Raw genomic sequence first — 22712 nt, forward strand, 5'->3', positions numbered from 1 at the left:
ATACCATGATATTTTTATGTTAACTAGTTGTTTAAAGTTTAGTGGGATATAGAATCCATGTCTGTGATGCCTTTCCACCAAAGCAAACACAGCTGACCTCACTCTTTTTTTGAGTCGGGTTTCTTTGTGTAGCCTTGACTATCCTGGACTCGATTTGTACACCAGGCTGGCCTTGAACTCAAGAGATCTGCCTGCCTCTGCCTCCCAAGGACTGGGATTAAAGGCATGCACCACCACACTTGATGACCTCACAACACTGGCCTTTTAAGGCCTAAAACGCCCTTACCACATCTAATTCTCTCAGATGTTGATGTCCATGTTGCTTTCTGTCGTGTGTTTATGATGAAGTTGTTTGCCTCCTACTTCTCAATCTCCTTCGCTGAGTCAGCTCTCCTCTAGCTACTTGAGTGCTCTCTCAGTGTTGGTGAGCTTAAGACCGCAGCCTTAATCAGTCTTCTCTCCCAGAGTGTGCATATCCAGTCGTGTGGCTAACATCATCTGTACCTTTAAAAGGCTGTCATACCAAAACTGCACTCTGAGATGCATAAAGCAAATCACTGCAGACGTTTAATGTGCAAATCTCTGTCACTTTATTCCACATTCAAGTCATCTATAAACAACGAGAATGCAAATAGGTCCTAATATTTAAAGCAGCAGAGTTTCTTTGTGCACTAGTAACCTTCATAAGGGGTTATAGTCATCCTTTAAATTGCCTTGAAAGAAGAGTGCAGCGATGGCTCAGTGATTAAGAGCATGTACTGTTTTTGATCAAGAAGGTGCTGGTTCGGTTACCGACACCTTGGGCACCACACTCCCATATGACCATACACAGCCCCCAGGCACGCACACATACACAGAGTTTAAAATTAATTTTTAAAAGATAAACAAACAGGGGCTAGAGAGATGGCTCAGTGTTTAAGAGTACTAGCTACTCTTCCAGAGGATCTGGGTTCAATTCCCAGGACCCACAAAGCAGCTCACAACTCTCTGTGACTCTAGATACAGGGGATCTGATGGCCCACCCCCTTTCTGGCCTCTGAGAGCACCAGGCATGCGCATGGTACACATGGTGCACACAGAAATACATTCAGACAAAACACTCATACTATCCATCTGTCCGTCTATCTATCTATCTATCTATCTATCTATCTATCTATCTATCTATCTATCTATCTAACTATCTATCTATCTATCTAAAACTGATTTCATTGCCTTTATTATTCACTCAGTCGTTAAGGCCTAAACATTACAGACAATGTCAAGACAGTCGAAGGGCCTACATAATCAATGTGAGTAGGAAAGGGCTTAGCAGTCTGAGGAAGCCTGTTAGAGAAGCTAAGTGTTGTGGACCAAGATAGACACATTTGCCAGATAGAAAGGTGCAGTCAGGGAACTTTTCATGTAACAAGTGATACAAACTGAACCTTTCTGGATTAAAAAGCATAGAGGGAAGGAATGGCATTTAGACAGAGTAAGCAGCTAGAGCAAAGTTGGGCAAAGTCCTTTAGAGATCTAGTCAAGCCAGCGTATCAACTAAAATAATCACGGAAAATATGTGTGGCCAAATTGCTTGTTAACAGTGCTGGGGATAAATAAGTCATTGAAAATCCTAGGAGCCTGGGCTCAAGCCCAGCTCTCAGTCTCAATGGAACATCCTAACTGTGCTGTCTGAGTAGTTTCCACTTCGTCTGCCATTCAAAGCCTACAGTATGTATTAAATCACTGAAGTCAAGGGCCGGCAGTTGAGTTCAGGAGTGGAGCTGTTGACCTGTGTGACGATCTAGTCCTGTTCCTGGCTCTGTAAAATGAGCAGAGTTAAACAATTCAGGTCAGAGATGTCAATAGTCAGCCTCACCTCATCAATCTTTTATGATCTTCAAATAATAAAGCAGCTTTTAGGGAAGAGTATTGAAATCCATGCCAGAAAACATTTGAGTAAGATTAATCACCAGTTAGATGAATAGCTGATGACTATGAAACTATTATGCCTATTTGCTCACTGATCAATTCAAACATTTACCATCTAGCAAAACAAGGTTGTCTCTAGTGATTCTGTTCCTTGAGAACAAATAAATCCCTGGATTTATTAAATAGCATTGTGTCCAACACAGGCAAGACCAAAGGTACTATACTTTATTCAGCTGTTTTGGTTTTTTTTTCCTCTAGGTTTTCAAGGATACTATCTTTATATCAACATTAAGTTATTACAAAACCCAGCGTGCTTTTAAAGAATATTATCAGGGTATCAGAATGTATCTGCTGCCAAACCTCAGGGTTTGAATGCACTCCCTGGGCCTATGTGGTAGGAGAGAACCGACTATCCCAAGCTGGCTTTTGACATCCATACACACACAATGACATGTGCTCAGCCCCCACATACATACATACACACACTAAGTAAGTTACATATATAATGTAAAATATAAATATGAATATAATACAAAAATATAATATAAAAGAAATAAAAGACATTGAGACTTTTATGTTCACTCTGTTTCCATATCATATGCTTCTCTGGTATTTTATTAGCATTGAAATAATAAGATATCAGTCAGTTGACTAGCAAAATCAACCAAGAATTAGAAGAGCAAAAGACCTTAGAGAGGAATTATAGGTGAGGTAGCCATTTCCCCATGAAGCAACCCGATGCCGTAAATATATTAATCACACGTTCTTCACACATGCAACTTTCCATGTCTTTCACTAGAGTGAAATCATTTCCAAGTACTGGTTTTATTTTTATCTGTGCTTTCTAACTCACTGCTCCCCTGTTTACATTTAAATCATATCAAGGCTGAAGCAGTACAAAAGTTAAAGGGTTATTTAACATAAAATTTAGAAATAAGTACTGGGGTACATCTTTCAAAAATCTTTAATCACATCTAACCAGAAATAATTGATCAAAAAGAAACAATTTAAAATTATCAAAGAAATAAAAAAACTTTAATCTGCTTCTTATTCATTTCTTTTGTTATCTATGTCCTGACTGAGCTATGTCATGATTCTTCAAAACCTTCAAAACCTTACCAACTCCTTTCTGCCCTATTCTTGCCTCTTTCTAAGTGTTTTTTCTTTTTCTTTTCTTTTTTTCTTTTTCTTTTCTTTTTTTTTTTTTTACCAAGTAAGTTGGTCCCATTTTCTCCCACAGAGCATCCTTGTCATACTTCTTAAAAGTTTGCTATGGTTGTACTATAAAATAGCAACCTTTATTTTTCATAGCTGTATCGGCTACTTAATGATTTGTTTGCCATTTAACCTATTTATCCCTCATAGCAAGTTTTACGAATGTGAAAATGTGTTTCCATTGTAGACTCAGTGATACTCATTGCAATATGCCCAGATATCAGATCTATATAGTAGACTCAGTATCTGACCTTGTGGTTCCATTCTGACACTGTTATCAAAGTCTCATTTTCGGTGACTTTTCAAGAAAGTTTGCTAGAGAAAGAGTCTACCTTCTGGGAAGAAATACCATGACACCTGTCACTGTGGTGAAATTGTTCTCCCTTGTGATGAATGGACACATTAATGCAGGAAAAGAATAGCATATAGCATACTCTAGAATTGTAGTCAGAAGTTTAATAATTCAACATAAGGGAGTCTCTAAATATGACATACTACTTTGATGGTTTAAACAAAAGAAGCCATGATGGTTTTAGTGTGTGCTAAAAAAATTTTCCATGAGACTCTTCGTTTATTCATGATAAACCCATTTTGAAAAATAATATTTACTCTTTTCCTAAAACATAGCCTTTTAAAGTTAAAAGCATCATATAGTCAAGATCATCTCACAAACAGAAGCAACTTGTTTTCTGTAACCAGCTGCTCACACTGGCTTTTGAATAGCCTCCATATCTCTCCCAGGCCTTTATGTCTTCCACTGTTTCTTCAGACCCACAGTGCCCCTCACCTGAATTATAACATAAACCTCATCTCTAACCTTTTCCCATGTACGGAGTTCATCATTCTGACAGCTCCACGACCATCTTTCTAAAGTATAACTCTGATTGTGTTCTATATACCTTTAAACAGTTCCCAAAACTTTTATATCAAAAGATCAAAGCAGGGGCAGAAGAAAGGGCTCGGCAGTCAATAGCTCTTACTGATTCTTGCAGGGGACTGGACTAATTCTCATCACCCAAGTTGGTGGCTCACAGTGACCTGTAACTCTAGCTCCAGGGTATCCATTGCCATCTTCTGACCTCTGCACGCACTCCTACTCACTAACACAGACATACACACAGTATAATCACAGACACACCCACACAATGTAGATACACTCATACACGCACACAAGTACACACTCACACACACACTCACACAAACACAAACACAGGAGGGGAGAGGAAGAGGGGAAAGAGAGAGACATGAAAAAAGGTACATTCTTCATGCTTATTTTAGTTCCTATTCCCTCACAACTCCCTCAAAATTCTCCTGCCAGCTAAACAATGTGATAAAGTGAAAAAAGAATTTTGCTGATTCTCTGGTTACTTATGGGACTACATGAAACAGACCTCAGCCACCCCTCCTTCAATTATCCCCCCCACACCGAAAAAAAAAAACCCTCTATAGTAAAAGAATAAGGTAACAGCTGTTGAGATAAGTGATTTTGCACAAATCTTCCCAAGGAACATAATTCAATCTATGCAAAACACAATAAACAAATTTAAAGGCTGTGGAAACTGTACCAAAGTAAACTAGAGACTAGATTAGTCTTGAAAACTGTAATTACAAGGAAACCAGAAAGTTCCATGAATCCCAGGTGGGTTTCATGGAACACACACACACACACACACACACACACACACACACGTGCGCGCACAACAACGGTGTGACTGTGAAGATGTCATATGAAGATTGGCATTTTGGACACTTGTTACTGGAGAGAACACTCGGTGAAAGTGAGGTTGAGAGAAGATGGTGAAGAGATGCCCTTTCCAGTGTATATCTACCAGGAATGCCCGATCAGCACACACTTTTTACAACCCTTCCTCGTCTTTATCCCTGAAAACCCAGAACAAACATACTCCTAAGCATATTTCTGGGATTTGTACACACCGTGTTAAATTTGAATGCTGTATACTATAAGAAGAAAGACATTTGGCTTGAGCAAAACTAAAAACTGTTATTTTGTTTGTTTGTCTGTTTGTTTTTTTCTTTTCCTTTGTGGAAGGAAAAAGGAGTGATCTATATGAAGAAAATTCTTGATTCTCCATGCCCCCAAACAGTGCACTTAAAATTTGCTGCTGCTTACAACCTTGGAAGAGCTTATTTTGAAGGAAAAGGCGTGAAACGATCAGATGCAGAAGCAGAGAGGTAATCTTCCCTGGAAGTAAAGAATCTGTGCCACTAAAGCTGAAACGAAGAATAACTTCTCTCATTTTTCTCTTTTAGACTGTGGCTGTATGCTGCAGACAATGGAAACCCAAAAGCTAGTGTGAAGGCTCAAAGTATTCTAGGACTGTTTTATTCAATGCAAGAGCCCAAACAATTAGAAAAGGTAACATCCACTGCCCCATTTAAAAACTGTTTTTCTTTTGGTATTGGCAAAATCCATCCTTGTCTATGCAAGGCAAGCACTCTGATACTGAACTGCATCTCAACCTTCTTTCTTTTAATGTTAGCATTATATCTAGATAAATAATTGTTTCACCAGTTCTTTTTAGAGAAGATGTTGTGGAATAAGTATGTAGGTTTGGATATCTCTTATATTTCCCAATGTAAAGGAAGCTTACACTTTGGGCTCTTGTGCTAGACTTTCCATTACCGTGAAAAAAGCTGACAGAGTGACTTTCTGCTCAACTTACTGCAGCCAGGAAGAAGACAGAGAGAGAGAGAGAGAGAGAGAGAGAGAGAGAGAGAGAGATGCTTGTTTCAGTGGTCTTCCCGCAGCTTCCCCTTTTTGTTCCATCCTAGCCCTGATCCTACTGAATGGTATTTAGGTACACCCTCCCCCCAGCTTAATCTCTTTGGAAACCCCTTATGTGCATACCCAAAAGTGTACTTCACAGTCTCAATTTCTCAAACCAATCAAACTGACAGTCAAGATTTAATCATCAAAAATCTCAAAGCTCAGCTCAAACCTTTCCCATATGGACAGCCTCTGCCTTCCCTGCTCTTAACAACTACAGATGTGAGAACCTGATGATGTGTGCTAGAAAAGGTCACATGAACAAAGCACAACACTTCGAAAACTAAAATTATTCCTGAAATAATAATGACTAGAATCATTTAAGCATGGCTAAATTTGATTTGAGGAAGTATTTAAATGACACTGGAATTAAAAGTTAAAGCCACTGTATTTCTGTCAGAATATTTGTCTTATGACAATAATTAGAAGGAAATCCTACACAGAGAAGGAAATGTAGGGCTGAGTCGTACAGTCAGTGATGGGTTAATTGCAAATTATTAAGAGGTAACCGCCAGGAATGTTCCTCAAACAGCCACTTGGACATACTTTCTTTAAATCAGATTCACTGTTAGCCAAATGGTCATGTGATAGTTAATCAGGATGTAGAATTACTAAGTAGTGAAGCCTCTGCAATTATGTGTGAGGGATTATCTAGGTTAGGATGATGTCTGAAGACTCACTATAAATGTGGGCGGCGCTCTTCCTTAGGCTAGGTTCTCAGACCACCTAAGACACAAGAAAGCTGGGCCACTGGAATGGCTCAACATTAGACGTGCTTGCCTCCATGCCCGAGGACCCGACTTTGATCCTCAGAACTACAAGAGAAAGGAGAGAACTCCCACACATCACATGCACGCATGTACACACACTCACTAAATGCATAAATGTAAAAAATAAATTAAAATGAGCACTCTAGCTGAGTGCTCATCTTTCTGTCTCTGCTTTCTCCTGGGGTTGCTATGTGACTAGCCATCTCAAGGTCCTACACCTCAGTGTCTGTCCAGCATGGTGGGCTGTACCCTTCTCAAACTTTGAGCCAGAACAAACCATTCTCTTAAGTTGCTTCCTGTCAGGTTTTGGCTGTAGCAGTGAAAAAAGTAACAACTACAAACAATGTTCAGCCTAAGTTGTCCTTGATCTTGGCAGCCAGCACCTGCTGGGATCCAGCCGGAACTCTCCGAGGTTTGAGTATGAGCTGATCCCACATCCTCTGTTGGAACATTTGGTCCCAGCTGGTGGCACTGTTTTGGAAAGTTGTGGGATCTTTGGGAGGTGGACCCTCACTGGAGGGAATGGAAGGAGGTGGAGCTTGAGGTTTTTAGCCTACCCACCCTCTGCTTCTGGGTTGTGGAGGCAGTGTGAGCAGCCAATTACCTCACTTTCCTATCTCCATGCTGTGAGCCAGAATGAACCCTTCTTTCCTAAAGTTGCTTCATTTCGGGTGTTTGGTCATAACAACTGGAAAACACAAAAAGCTCTCGCCTTCCCTTAACAGCAGCGGCAATTTTCTGATCGGACCTCCTAGAAGGTGTAAACCTTCCCTTAGTTCCTAGTTTACCCTGTCTCCATCTTTACTCTGCCAAACTTGCAAAGCTTGAAACCCAGGACAGTGGGCCTTCCTCTGCTGCAAACAATGTTGGCCTGTGAAACTCACCTCAACACTTTGAAGGGCACGGGTTCCATTCCCACATAAGTACAGTCAAGGGCATTCCTGTAGAACTAGTTCCTGGAGATAGAGCCAATAATTATGCAATTAGAATTGGAATTTTTTTCTTTCTAGAACTCCCTGCCGATAATAAAATGAAATTGTGGTTTTTCTCAGGCATTTTTCTGGCATTCTGAAGCTTGTGGCAATGGAAACCTGGAGTCCCAAGGTGCACTTGGTCTCATGTACTTTTACGGACAGGGGATCCGCCAAGACACCGAAGCTGCCCTGCAGTGCTTACGGGAAGCAGCTGAACGAGGGAATGTCTATGCCCAGGGGACTCTTGTGGAGTACTACTATAAGATGAAGTTTTTTACCAAGTGTGTTGCATTTTCCAAAAGGTGACTGTCTCAGTTCGTTTTGTGTTGCTATCCCGCCACCACAGATGGATGGTTTATAATGAAAAGAAATTGTTTCTCACTGCTGTAGCCCAGAAGTCTGTGATCAGGGTGCTGACAAGGTCAGCTGGACAGTGAGGCCTGCATTCTCCAGAGGGTTAGGAATACCGTGTTCTCAAATGCAGGCCTTCAAAGGGAACGCTTCTCCCGCCCGGTAAAGGCGGTGTGCAGTCTTTTAGATAAGGGCCTTAATCTTACGGATGAGGGAGCCCTTGTGACCCGAACACCTGTTAATCTTGGGACAATGCAACACGTGAATGTTGCAGGGGACACAGTCAAGTCACGGTAGTGTTTGAATAACAAAATAGGGGCGTTATTGGTATTGCCTTGGTGTTCTTGGTATTATTGTGGCATTTACTACTTGGTGTTCTATGCCAGATCTGCCCAACAAAACTTTCTGCAGCACTGAAATGACAGCTGTTTGATGACCTTAAATGTTCTAGTGCCACTGAGAACTGAAAATTTAAACTAGTTAAATGTTAAGTGAATAGCCAGTATGGCTAGTTATGGCCATATTGGAAAAAAAAACACTTCTGCAACATTCACCTTCAGGATTTGAGTGCTATTAGCTAAGGTGTAAACTGATACAATAGAATATCTATTAAGGAGCATTGATCTCTTCCTATATCCTCAGTCATACAGTTCTGTCACCATGTGACTGAAATAAAGCTTATGATCATAATGTGATGGTATTGTTCAAAGACTCACACAAATGTCTTACAAATTCTATGGAAACTTTCCTGGGTCCATAAGACTCCACTGTTTCCTACATACATTTATCCATGCTGTGTAAAAGGTGTAACAGACGAGGAAAAACAATTCAGGGCACTCTAGAGAGGCCACCAGACGGTGGGTGTGCTGTTCTATGTGTCCCAGTCATGCTCCCGTCCCCTCCCCAGAGAAGGACAGAGACTGAGAGAAGATGAAAGCAAGAAATAACAGTTCTTCCCTTCTCCTCCTGGACATCTTACCTCCCAGGCAGCAGGCTACTGAGGGAGCTACCTCCAGTATTCCCAGCAAGTGCTCATCCTGGCTAGGATTCTGAACAGTTCTTAATATTGTTATTACACTGATTTCTTTCGTGTGTGTGTGTGTGTGTGTGTGTGTGTGTGTGTGTGTGTGTGTGTGAAGAAATTAAGAAAGGACAGACACCTAGGCAGACAGATGTAAAATCAAGCTGGAATCTGGTGGGGTTCTGCTAACACCTCAGGTGTCATTTTGATTGGAGGCCTCTTTAGGGAGAAGTCTCCAGATGTACATATCCGGGAGGAGGAATCTATAGTTGCTAGTCTTTGCACACACCTATCAGTCTTCCACAAACACTCGTGCTTGGACTCCTGAGAAAACCTTTTGTCATGGGACAATTGGTAAAGCCCAAACAGCTTTACCAACTGTCCCATGGGTCCGAGGCCCATGAAGTTGTTGACATGGCTATGCCCATGTCAAAATACACATTCCCTCAGGACTTCACTTATTCAGGGCTTCCTCTGTTCCCTATATAAGGGAATATAGGATTCTTTTTATCCCCTACTCAATTTATCCACAAGATGATAACTATGCTTAAAATATTAATAAGAAAATAGTTTTCTAATGGTGAATCCCTATGAGTATTTCCACAAGGAAGTTGTGATCAAGTTCATCCTTCCCTGCTATTAGCAGATTATGTTATACTAACTTTACTACACAGCAAATTTCTCAAAAGGCTCAGGCATCACTCTGAGCACAGGTTGTTCTGTGAAAACATAAACCATGGCTGATAGCCTTTTCAATTTCCCAATTTCACATCCCTTCAGGATAGCAGACTACGATGAGGTTCACGACATCCCCATGATAGCCCATGTCACAGACTGTCTCCCAGAGTTTATTAGCAAAGGCATGGCCATGGCGGCTTTCTACTATGCACGGTGTCTTCAGCTTGGCTTGGGCATTTCGAAAGACGAAGCTACTGCTAAACACTATTATTCTAAAGTAAGTTTGGGGACGAAATAGAAGTCTACCTAACTAGAGACACTGCCTTTTCCTTGAGAGTGGAACAGCTCTCTGGTGTTGTTTTCTAATCACTATGCAGATATCCTATCTATGGTGAGTCTGTGCTGATTGCATGTGGTTCTGGTAGATTCTTATCAACATAATTAAGCTTAGATGATAAAAGTCCCATTTGATGTAAATTATTCTCCTTAAATCTACTGCCTCCTGCAACTAAAGGCCTGTCATTGCCCTTAGGGCCTAAATATTTGTGTCTTCACATAAAATTAAAAAAAGAAAACTGTATCTTCATTCTAATATTGTCATTAAATAAAGGTTTTAAAGTAATACCTCATAAGTGTGAGGTAATCAGTCACTCTCTCACATTTTAATCAATGAGGTCACTTTCAGAGCTAAGAATTTTGGGTGGGCCTGGGAAGCCATTTTAATAGTAACTTCAGTGAAATTTAAAAAAAGAAAGAAGAGAGGAAATAAAGAAAACTGTGCATGCCTTAGGTCCATGACATTCATGAGCACAAATTAGAATGGTATCATGATTTCCTGTATGTGGTTCTTTGGTCATAGGTCTCACTGGGTAGCCCAGGCTGGGCTTGAACTCATGGTATTCCTGCCATGGTGGGTCATGAAGATTCTAGAATTAGAGGCTACTGCCAGGCCTTATTTCAGAAGAACCATTCATATTCTCTGGGAGTGGGATGCCACTATACCTTCTAATGCTCTCTAGAGTAATCTAGAGTGCACACAAGTTTAGAGACACTAAATGACTTATACTGCTTTAAACACATTTCCAAAGTAGCATTCACAACTGATGCCTGGGGTGTTTACTTACCTCCACACCATTCTTGTCATGTGAGTCATGAGTGTTAACAAAGTAACTGCTAAAAATATGAATGCTTTCTGCATCATACTAACTTCCAAAACCAATCCAATTTCAAGCTCTCGAATATCCATAATATGCTTTGTGGATAAGTACAGGAGAAAATCTAGTTTAGAATGACCTGATATCTGGTATAAACACCCAGGAAAAAAAAAATCAGTAAACCAACAGCAATATTAGAATTGTTTCCCTCCTATTGGGAGATAATAGCCCCGTTGTTGTGTACTAACACTGCAGGTGAACACAGCAGGCTCAACTCCCAGTGAGGTGGAGACAGGGAAGAGGCAGCAACCAGTGAGGCAGGTCGTATGAGGCATGCGAAAAGAAACAGGGTATGCTTCAGTGAGAGCTAAACATGAGGGGATCCTGACAGTGGGGGTTACTGAACTGGCAGTGTACTGCATAAAGGAACCATGGCAGAGAAGGAGGGGAGTTGGAGCTACGCCAAAGGTAGGGCAGTGAGATGGCAGGCTGTTAGGCTATACTTGGCTCCTGCGGCATTGTATATTCTCCTAGGACCCACAGGGTTTCAAAAGTACGTGCAGTGAAAATTCAGCTTAATGTGATGATGAACCTTTCGATTTCACTGTCTCAGAAACAAATACAAACATTTTCTCTTAGAAGGTAACAACTAACTGTGTAAGATGTCCCGGGCACTGAAGAGACAATTCTTGCTCAGAATGATGCTTGTATTAGGTATCCTCTGATGTTTCTGCCAAACACTCAGCATTCTAGAATCACACACCTTACCACTATTTAGGCATACTAAAACTATATATTTTAAAATAAAATTATTATAGATTCTGCTGATAATTACATAACAATACGATAGCTTGAGACCAAATGTTATTGATGTCTATTTCTCTTGCTTTAATAATTTTTTAGTTTTACTTTTAAAGTTATGTATATATGTTTGTCTATTTTTAAAGACAGAAGAACCAAGCAATGAAAATTTATCAAATACCTGACCCTCTTCTCTCTTTAATTTTAAAGGCTTGCCGTCTGAACCCTACATTGGCAGATGAACTTCACAAGTTACTTATTTGCCAAAGAATTTAGACCACAAAGCATTTCAACAAAGACCATAAATTCTAATCTCAAACAATGTGTGTATGCTTACAGCAGCTACATATGTTATTTTCTAAACCCCCATTATATTATCCAGGGTATTTTAAGGAAATGTTACCTTCATTTTTATATTTGTATTCTGTAATTTTTATAAACTAAAATTTAAAGGCTAATCAAATTGCTGGAAAGAGTCCCAGAGACCTGCCTCCTACCCTGTAAAGAGACTCAGACTGTAATGAGTTTGAAAGCATGCCAAAAATAAATACTCCTTTGCCTTATTAAATGCAGTATCTGGAATGACTTACTTTTGTATGAATTGTATGAATTGTAGTTTTGTATGAATTATATGAATTGAGTTTTGTAATTTCCAAACTACACCTGCTGCCAGTCTACTTAAAAACATAATTTGAAAGCTCAATTCTTCATATTTTCTTTAATGTTTTTATAATTTTATGAATTTTGCTAATTTAAGATATTTTTAGTCATTTAGAATTTTTCACAAACTTAAGTGAAGGCCAAAGATAACTTAAAGATTAGACTTGCACATCAAAGTGTATAGTGTTTCTATAACTTATTAAAAGATTCTTATGAATAAATGACTAATTTGTAAATTTTAAAATATGGATTTGAGAAATTATTTAGCATCATCTCCACAATGAATGAAACTATTATGACCCCTCGGTAAATATAAGAATTACAGCAATATGCTTTCGTTTGACTTCATTTCCTACATTTCTATACAAGATAAAATATGAGAAAAATCTCACAAAAATCATAAACCTAATGACTACATCTAAATATTGTTTTGCGATCACACTTTCTATTACTTATCTCCCACCGCCCTTAGATCTCTTCCTCTCATGATCCTCTCTTCTAAGAGCTATAGACACACATACGCATACAAATACTGCACACATGCACAAATCTCAGTCTTGTTCTTCAGAGTTTCATTTTATTTAACATAATCACTTCCAGTTCTATCCATTTTCCTCAACCCAAAGAAAAGCCCACTTTTACAAGTGCCATTAAAATGTGGGCTCCAAGCCAGGCTTGTTGGTACTTACCTGCAATCCAGCTGTGCTGGCTTGAGTGAAAGCTTGATATTTGAATGCTTGGTCCCTAGTTGGTGGGCCATTTGGGGAGGGTTCTATTGTTACTGGAGGCAAGCTTTGAGAGTTTGAAAGACTCACCTTACTTCCGTTCACTCTGGTTTGGGGTGAAGATGTGAGACCTCAGTTTCCTGCTCCTGCTGCTGGGCCCTGCCGCTTGCTGCCGTGCCTCTCCACCATAAAGCGCTCTGTCCCTCTGCAACTGTAAGCCAAACTGAGCTCCTTTTTCCCGAAAGCGCTTTTGGAAATAGTGCTGTAACACAATAAAAAAGAAACTAATATACCAGCAGAGGGACATGGAAACAAGAGGATAAGCCTGGGTAACCTTAACCCCTTCCCCCCGCCCTCCCACACACACACCAAAAAGAAAAAGAAAGAAGGAAAAAAAATTACAAGCCTCATCAAGATGTGGTGGTACACAATTGTAAGGACAACTACTTGGAAAGCTGATGCAGAAGGACCAAAAATTTGGGACCAACCTGAATAACTTAGCAAGACCCCAGTCTCAAAATAAAGTAAGAACTTTAAAAAGCAACAGTCACATTGCTCATCAGTAAACACTTGCCTAGCATAGACAAGGCCCTGATTCAATCCCCAGTATGAGAAAGATAAAAAAAAAAAGAAAGCAAGTCTTGGAGATAGAGATATAGTTTAGGAGAAAGCATTTGCCTGGTATGCGTGAGGCCTTGAGTCTGATTTCCTACCACTGAAAATAATAAAAAAAACAAAAACAAAAAAACCTAAGTCTCCAAATTCTTTAATGTTGGGAATTTAACAACTGTACTAGTTACTTTTCTGTTGCTGTGATCAAACACCATAACCAAGGAAACTTATCAAAGAAACTGTCTATTTTGGTTTATGGATCCAGAGGATTAGAGTTCATGATAGGGAATAGAGCAGGTTTGGTGGCAGAACAGGAAGCTAAGAGCTCACATCTAATTGGAAGAGGTGGGAGACACAGGTGGGGTCGGGAGGAGAACTGTCAACTCTCAAAGCCGGCCTCCAGTGACACACTTCTAACAACTCTACACTTTCAAAACAGCACCACCAACTAGGAACCTCTTGTTCAAACATGTGAGCGTAAAGGGAGACCAAACCATCCAAACCACCACAACAGGTTTCGTATTTGGTAATATGCCATGCCTGAATGGGAACTCAACATGGAAATTTAAATTTCAGTGCATTATCTTTATCACAGAGTTGATGGCCTGGCGCCTACAGGCTACCACGGCGGCATGCTGCTCAGTGGGGAATGGTGCTAGTCTTTATTTCAAGTGACCAAGGATTTCAAGTTATTACTTAGAAAAAAAAAAAAAAAAAGCCTAAACTTCTAGGTTCATTACAGTTGACTATCAGACCTTGTCTTAAAGAGATAGAGGAGTTAGAGTATCTTTTTCTTATGTGCAATTTAAATATAATACCCAGAGTTTAAATGATGGCTTAGAATTATGCAAATGATACATTGGCAACTTCACATTATTTCTCTTCCCTGAACTACTCTAAATGGTCTTTTCAATATCTCACTGAAGGACAATTCTAAAGCACAAAATATCCAACCTCAGTCTAAAATACCATCTTAGTTTGAAAAAAAAAAAAGGGACCAAGAGCTATAATTAGACCTCCCAATGATGAAACCTGCACTGTTTTAATCATACATCTTTCAGATCTGTGTCTCATCAAGAACCTGTCAGTTGTGACCTACTGGTATGATAAACCTATACCACATGAATACATTTTTTTCTCTTACTCAGACTGCAGTTTTGCTTTTGCTTTCAGAATTTCTAGAAACCAGACAAAGGACAGTGCACGGTTATCACTGCCTGACAGATAACAAAGCCCAGGAATATAACTCAGTGACTTGTCCATGGTCCCACTCTCACCAACAAAACCCAGACCCTGGACCTCACCAAGCACCCTCGTAGTGCACAAGATTTATGGATTTAACAGAATCTTTCAACGCCATGAAGCAACTTCTCTCTTCTGTCTGTTTCCCATCTTCAAAGCTGATTCTTCCAGGGCTCAGCCCACAACCTATCCGAAGCACCTCACCAATTTGGCCTTTTTCATGTAGCCAATGTTACACTTGCTTTCAGAAGTTCTCAACAGGCAATGCTTCCTATGAAAATGCTGTCGGCAAATACATGGCACAGGTGTCCAAGCCCTTTCTGCCACTCAAGCATCACAGTACCTTTGAGCACTGGGATCTATTTTTAAATTTTATTGCTTCAAATGCTGCAAACTATGGGAAATCTTTGGTAAAAATAAAGACAATAAAATTTTCACAATAACTTTACACCAAGCATTGCACAACAGTGTTCTTCAATCCACGTCAAACACAGGAATGTTCAGAATCCTCAGCGAGGAGATTAACTGTACAATATTCAGAGTTTGTCATTTAACAACAAAACTTTTCATAAATATTTAAAATATTTCCTATGTTCTTATCACATATTAACATTTGTATTTCAGTCAGCATGTTGAGCTTTAAAGTATTTATATCATTTAAATAAGAACAATGAAGATCAGGTTTTTTTTTCTGTTGCCGACCAAAGCAGCAGTCCTCCTCCCTCCGATCCTGTTTAGTTCACATAAAACTAGAGGGAGGTACGAAAATAAACAACAGTGGTTCTTGTCAGGCCCTCTGTGGAAAAGAGGAAAATGGTTCATGTCTATTATTACACAGACATTTCTCTGGAGGTTGCTATGTGCTGTCTCAGACTTGACCAGCTTTGAACTGATCCAGGTGAGTCCTCAGCTCGGGACATAGCTCAGTCAGCAGCAGCTCCATCAGCACCTGCCAAGAAGGAAGAGCAAAGAAGGAGCTGTAGGCAATCAGGTACCTCCAGGGCCCGCTCCAGGGACCTAGTGACAGCAGGATACTATCATTACCAGCCTCCAAGATGCGACACATTCCTGTCGTCGCCATAAGCTGTACATGCGCTGTATCCTGTTATGAAAGGACCTACTTCCCCCCACCCACCCACTTAACCAGCTCTGTATCCCCTTAATAAACCTCCCACGTGAGCTCTGTCTCATGGTGTAACCTTATGGATTCTGCCACCCAGGTCCCAACAGGACTGTGAGGGTTTACTCAAAGTGTCTCTTGAGAGTTCTGTGGTCATCCACAGTAGACAAGTGACTCAAAAGGAATTCAGACTACACAAACCCCGTTCATTTCATGGTCTATCAGACACATCCCACGCCCTGTGACATTTAATATTGTATTTTTTCTTTGGGTTTGCTTTTATTTATGTTTTTGTGTCACGTAGCCCACAGTGGCCTCTACCTCCTCAGTATGTGTACTATAGGCATGGACCACCCCACCTGGCTGATATTTTTCTAATTAGAAAAACGGAAATCTGTTTCCTTTGCTGAAATAACAGACCATACAGGATGCGGAGATGGTAAATCAGAAGTCAACTCAGAGCTCAGTGTGTGACAACAGAACTGCTGTGTCCCCTTTCATACTTTTTAATCAAATGAGAGGACAAAAATTAAGCAGAAAAAAAAAAAAAAAACCACAGACTCAGAGTTAACAGTAATAGATGTGATTCAGAATGTGAAGGATTAACAGTTATCCTAATCCATAAACAAATATAAAATCAAAAAAGGAAAGAGTCCTCTGGGAGGCTCATTACTCACATATAACAGGTGCTTGTTGGCTCTCGTTTCTTGCAGAGCCTTGAATACCTTTATTATACCATGGCGGGCATTCTGCTGTCCAACAAGGCTCTGGAGTGTGTCTGGAAAAAGATAATTTTGCACATGTTCTGTTGCACTGCTGAGGGTTGAACCCAGCACATACTAGCTTTATTTGTTACTGCCCCTGTTGCCTGTGATAAAGTGCTCTTGGCAAAGCAACATGGGAAGAAAGGGTTTTCTTTGGCTCGCAATCTGAGGTGTCACACAGCAGCCAGCGCCTGAGCAGGTGGACTGGCACCCACAGTTAAGAAGCAGAGAGTGGCACATTCCCGTGCTCAGCTCACTTGCTCCTTCAGCTTTGGAAAAGGGGCTCACCCCATGGAAGGGCGCCACCTACACTTCAGGTGGTTCTCCCTACCTTAACCTACTCCAGGTATTCTCTTCTCAAGGGCTTGCCCGGAGGCACCTCTTAGTGACCCTAGACCCTGTCAAGCTCACAGTATTAACCATCATTGTTGGCAAGTGCTTTGTATCACTTGCCCTCAAGTGACAGTGTACAACACTGGAGACTGAAAGCATGGAGGCCTTACTTACTTCTCTTGAACCTTTAAAACAAAAGTTTTACAACTTTTAGCCAAAAGGCATTATTTATTTTTATTTTTTTATTTATTACAATTTGTTTACTTTGAATCCCAGCTGTAGCCCCCTCCCTCATCCCCTTCCAATCCTACCTACCCTCCCTCTTCTCCCAATCCACTGATAAGGGAGGTCCTCCTCCCCTTTCCTCTGATCCTAGACTATCAGGTCTCATCAGGACTGGCTGCACTGTCTTCCTCTGTGGCCTGGTGAGACTACCTCCTCTCCTCCCAATCAGGGGGAGGTGATCAAAGAGCTAGCCACTGAGTTCAGTTCAAAGCCAGCCTGGTCTACAAAGCAAGTCTAGGACAGCCAAGGCTACACAGAGAAACTCTATCTCAAAGAAAAAAGAAAGAAAGAAAAAGAACCTAATAGCAAAGGGCATTTTTGAAGGCTACAGTTTTAGCATTTTCTTACTACTAGTTTTAGTGATTTAAATAAATGTGTTTTAAACACACTTCTGAAGTTTCACAGTGAGCTTTAGCCTGATCCATAAAGTATAAAGTGTGATATTAGTGCTAAACATTTCCGGAATGAGAAGTTCCAGGATCTTCTGGGTAGGTGAGGAAAAGCAGCTTCGAGGAGGCGCCTGGCATTAACATTCTTCTCAAGTCTCCCTGTCAGCCTGAGGCCTCACCTGGAATGTTTTCGAGTAGCTTTTGCTGTGCTCTCTGTTTTGTTTCCCGGCTTTGGGCTTCATTCCTGATTCTAGTTGGCGGTGCCAATTTCCCATTTGGCCAAAAAGCATCCCGGAAAGCATTGATGTAGTAAACCAGCATCTGCTCGCTGAATATCCAGTTCACTGTGTCCCGGATTTGTCTTTCAAGAGAAAATATATATATATATTGCTTGGATGGAGTTTTTAAAAACTGTATACTCTATTTTCAGAAGGCATCTGCTAATGAGTAGGTTAAGACACAGCCTGATCTAAATGTTTGATGAATAATGACTTAGAACTTTGGCTATGAAAGTTATTGTTCATTTTGGCAATACTGGATGACCAACTCATTCCTGGGGTTCACATGTTCACATATTTTTCTTCTTTTTTAATTATTTGAGAATTTCATACAGAGATACAATGTAGGATTCACATTTTACAGTGGCACTCACTTTTCCCAATGTTAGTCTTCTAATCAGTACAGACAAGAAGTCTGAGATTTATCTGAAGATTTCAACTCCCCCCATACATTAATTATTTCTCAATGAAGCTTATAAATTGGAAGCACAAGCCCACTTCCTGAAGCCAATGAAAAGTGCTTTGGGAAACCCTCCATAGGTCCCTGAAGTCCTGGAGGAGAACCATGCTTTTTAACTGACCCTCTTAGAGTGACTGTGAGAAAGGATCCTGGGAAAAAAAATATTCTGAGAAATCACCTTATGCTCACTGGCAAGGAGCAAGTCATGGGAATGAAGGGTCATGGGAATGAAGCCTGGATTGGGCATATTTGACCTGCACAGTTACGCAGAAATAGCTTTTACCTAGTTACTTGAGTCTTCCATACAGTCCTAGTAGGTCAAACTTTAACCATTTCCCTTAGCAACAGACAAGTAAACACAGTTCAAAGAATCCAGAAGTAGCTGTTAGGCTGAAAAGGAGAATGACTGGAAAGGGAAAGGATCATCCTAGATCACCAGGCCTAGAAGCACCTGAAATTACTCACATTAACTAATTTCAACAACAATCAGAAAGCTCTGTAAGAGGCTGACATCTCAGCCAGAATTTTAAAGAGTAAGCAAGGGTTTCAGGACATCTCCAGTGGATATTCCAAGCCCAGCACTTCATACACAGTGATTAATGTCAGAAAAATGATTATATTCTGAGTAAAACTGAGATGGTAACTGCTTCACAGTGAAAATCAAACATGACCAAATACTATGCAAATCTAGACCAAAAAAATAATTGATTTATTTAAAAGGATTTCTGTCTTAAAAAGTAACTACCAACCTGCCTGTCTGTCTTCCTAAGAAAGCTAAATCTCTCTATGCTGGAAACAACACACTTTGATTTCTATAGTTTTATTTGGAATTTCTGTAGTTTTGCTTTGAGTTAACCACTGGCACTCCATGAAGAAATGAAGAAATTTCAGTTTGTGACTGAATATTAGGCAATTCTTAGGAAAGATCAGCACCTAATATTTTCTATCAGCCAAAAACTTTTGAAGCAAATCAAGTTATGGTGTGAGACCATGACCGCTTCAAGACAAGAGGCTAACAAACACTGCTACTTAATTTAACGATGGGTTGTCCTCTACGAAAGGCAAAAAAAGCATGTACCATGTGCTCCACAATTCCCTGCCTGGCAGCAAACTGTTGGCATGAACAGTCTGAGAGTTTCTTGCAAGAGGCTCCTCAATCTCTGTGCCGACCTAACCATCACACACAAACACAGCTGCTCATTTCATGAGCAGGAGCTAATGTCACAACAGGAACAGGGCAAGTGCACATAATTTGCTGAATCTGACAAGAAAATACATTAGCAAGCTCAAGTATGAGGGGGAAAAGGCATATGGAAATTTCTTCATCTAAGGCCTGTCAGTACTAATGACGTTTTCCCAAGATATAAAGAATGCATGAAATGGGCTCTTCCCCCGATCCATGGACACTAAGTAAGCAAGCCTTTGACAAACAAGATCAACTATTTTTTTAATTCTAGAAATAAAATAGAAGTAAATGTTTGTAGTGATCACCAGGAAAACATATTCTATGTATAAATCAATACAAAATAAGTTTCCTTCATATTATTTCCTGTAAAACTGTATAAGCTTACAAACTAAAACTATCACATTAATGTCTCACCAATGTTTACCAGTAACTTATACACTTGGAAAAACAACATTTTTACCTCAACACTTATTTTACTACACATAAAACCGTGACTCATTTTAAAATGTTTAGATTTAGATATTCACTCACATCTCTGTTCTTTAGAAAATCCTAATGCTAATCTCTTGAAGATCTTTATTTTGGATTGTTACTTAGAAGGACCTGATAGTGGCAGTTGTAAATTCCGGACACGGAAATAACATGAACTGGGGCTAAGTCATAGGACAAGAAGCCAGGTTAGTTCTACAGAACAGTAGACTGGTGACCTCACGAGAACCGTGCTATCTCCTCATACTGTCTCACCACTAAGATGAGCTGTTGTGCTAATCCCTGAAGCCAGTTCAGGACAGCAGCTTCCTGCTCTGACTGCTGCCCAGGGAACCCTCTTGCAGCAGTGAGGAATACCCGTAGTTTCTTAGCTAGTAATGCTGACTGACCATGAGTTCTCATAGAGGGCCTGAGCCTTCATGAATGAATGCCAGATGAGCGCTATGAACAACTGGAAAGTGTCCTACAGAAGATTACTTGTGCAAACACTTTTATGTAAATGGACCCTGTGATAGTTTAGAATCTAGTAAGGGCTTATGGTAGTACGTTTGATAGACACAACTGTCCACCACTGAATATCCATACATGAAGAATTGACATTTTAATGCTATTTCAACTCTGAAAGTGAATGCTGGAACTAGCTCAAATTTTTGTCATCCATTCACCATGCATGCTGCAAGAGACATTCCAAACTCTGCTTCCTCATCCAGCTGCAGCATCATATCAGAAACAAAATACGAAAGAAGGAAACTTCTGAAATCCATCAGCTGCCATCTCATACGGTAATTCAGTATTCAGACAAAGGGTAGCAGTAATTTTGTACAACTCACTTGTTGATGGTTCTTCCAAAAGTGACCTGAACGAGAGCAATTAATGTTCTTCGCACCCATTTAAACACTAAAATATAAATCAGAAGAGAGTATTTATCACAGGATATGACAAGCATCACAATTTCACAGCTGAACAAGGCACACAGTGTTGCCATTTGATTTGGTCTGAATCTAAGCATCCATCAGAGGTGCTACCTTCTGGAGACTGGGTCTGAGTGAGCAAATGCCTGCTCAGAAAACTCTGACAAGCCTTCATGTTTTCGCTAAGCAAATGGAGAGGTGAAGTTTCAGAGAATTCAACCCCCTGCCCTTTTTTCTTCTGCCTACAGAAGAGCTGAAATAATGCTGTACTTCCTGTGCCCCAGGCTGCTTGGCAGCATGCCTGGTCCCCACCAGGAGGCGGTGCAGTTGCTGTTGTAGATTTCCACTTGGCTTTCTGCTTCCAATTTTCTAACAAAGAGTTCTCAGAGAGAAATTCCAGTGCTGACAGACTCTATCAAATGTGAATGAAGTGATGGGCCTGACTGTTCCCCTTCTAGTGCTCCAGTGTGTTCAGCATGGTGTCTTTTATAACTTAGGTGTTTGGGGTAAGAAGGGTGAAGTGTGGAGAGGAGAGTCCTGAATAATATGTGAACTCCTTTCTAGTAACACCTTCTGGAGCAGCTGGGCATACTTCCCCTTGCTGAACCTCAGGCTCCTCATCTGGAGAAGGATGAGATTCAAGTGGGCTTGTCCACTTCTGTCCCCATGGTAGTTTGATAGGAATGGCCCCTGTGACACATGTGTCTGAATGCTTGTCCATAGGGCATGGCACCACTAGGAAGTGTGGCCTTGTTGGAGGAAGTGTGTCACTGTGGAGGCGGGCTTTGAGGTCTCCTATGTTCAAGCTCTGCCCAGTGTGGCACACAGTCTCCTTCTACCTGTAGATCAAGATGTAGAACTCTCGGTTGCTTCTCCAGCACCACATCTGCCCACAAGCTGCCATGCTTTCCACCATGAGGATAACAGACTAAACCTCTGGAACTGTAAGCCAGCCCCAGCCGGAGATCAAGATGTAGAACTCTCAGTTATGTCTGCCTGCACACTGCCATGTTTCCCCCCATGATGAGAATGGACTATACCTCTGAATTTTAAGCCAGCTCCAATTTAAGAGTTGCTGTGGTTATGGAGTCTCTTCACAGCCGTAAAACCCTAAGACAGTCCCTAAGGATGTTCTCCTTGCATGAGGGGTCCTACCCATCATAACTTTTATTATTTAACATAGAGACATTTTGTAGGTGTAGAATATCAATGTAAACCATAAAAAGGAAAAAAAAACTGATGATATTTTATGTTCATTTGATATTTAATTTGAATGTAAGCCTTTTTTTTTTTTTTTTTTTTTTTTACAATCTATATTTCTATGTCTAGTCCCTGAAATGTCTGGCTACTAACAAAGGGAGAAGTGAAAAGCACAGACCCGGTCATAACGTAGCAGAAGATGCAGGCCACCTGTATCCATAGGAAAGGGGTAGCTTCCCTTTTCCCAAGGTGTGACAACACAAGAGCAACAACTGACACAGGCGCAACTCTAGACTAAAACAGCTAAGGGCATCCCCAATGTCTGGATGAATCTCAGTGCCTAGTGAAAAAATTAACAGCCCCCAGATAAAAGTCAAGCCTTGGATTCAGAGCCATGC

At 40.5% G+C, this 22712-nt stretch overlaps 2 protein-coding genes across 5 annotated transcripts in view; one reads left to right on the forward strand and one right to left on the reverse strand.

Moving 5' to 3' along the window:
• Positions 1 to 11966, forward strand: part of Lrp2bp (LRP2 binding protein) — a 34328-nt gene extending 22362 nt beyond the window's left edge. For both annotated transcript variants that reach the window (XM_055593597.1, XM_055593598.1), the window contains 5 exons: positions 5174 to 5316; positions 5395 to 5500; positions 7734 to 7957; positions 9808 to 9982; positions 11871 to 11966. In XM_055593597.1, the coding sequence (XP_055449572.1) occupies positions 5174 to 5316; positions 5395 to 5500; positions 7734 to 7957; positions 9808 to 9982; positions 11871 to 11936 (714 nt within the window). In that variant the 3' untranslated portion in view covers positions 11937 to 11966. The remainder of the gene's footprint in view (positions 1 to 5173; positions 5317 to 5394; positions 5501 to 7733; positions 7958 to 9807; positions 9983 to 11870) is intronic.
• The window catches only part of Snx25 (sorting nexin 25), a 148081-nt gene that overhangs the window by 22685 nt on the left and 102684 nt on the right, over positions 1 to 22712 (reverse strand). For 2 of the 3 annotated variants that reach the window (XM_055593594.1, XM_055593593.1), the window contains 4 exons: positions 21034 to 21100; positions 17970 to 18151; positions 16697 to 16797; positions 15258 to 15848 (listed from right to left, as the gene is read on the reverse strand). In XM_055593594.1, the coding sequence (XP_055449569.1) occupies positions 15768 to 15848; positions 16697 to 16797; positions 17970 to 18151; positions 21034 to 21100 (431 nt within the window). In that variant the 3' untranslated portion in view covers positions 15258 to 15767. Of the gene's footprint in view, positions 1 to 7565; positions 7638 to 13135; positions 13308 to 15257; positions 15849 to 16696; positions 16798 to 17969; positions 18152 to 21033; positions 21101 to 22712 lie in introns of those variants that run through there. The other variant, XR_008718584.1, reaches the window with a different exon arrangement.

Source organism: Psammomys obesus, unplaced genomic scaffold (assembly GCF_907164565.1).
Source record: "Psammomys obesus unplaced genomic scaffold, mPsaObe1.curated_primary_1811, whole genome shotgun sequence".
In the NCBI taxonomy this organism is placed as follows: Eukaryota; Metazoa; Chordata; class Mammalia; order Rodentia; family Muridae; genus Psammomys; species Psammomys obesus.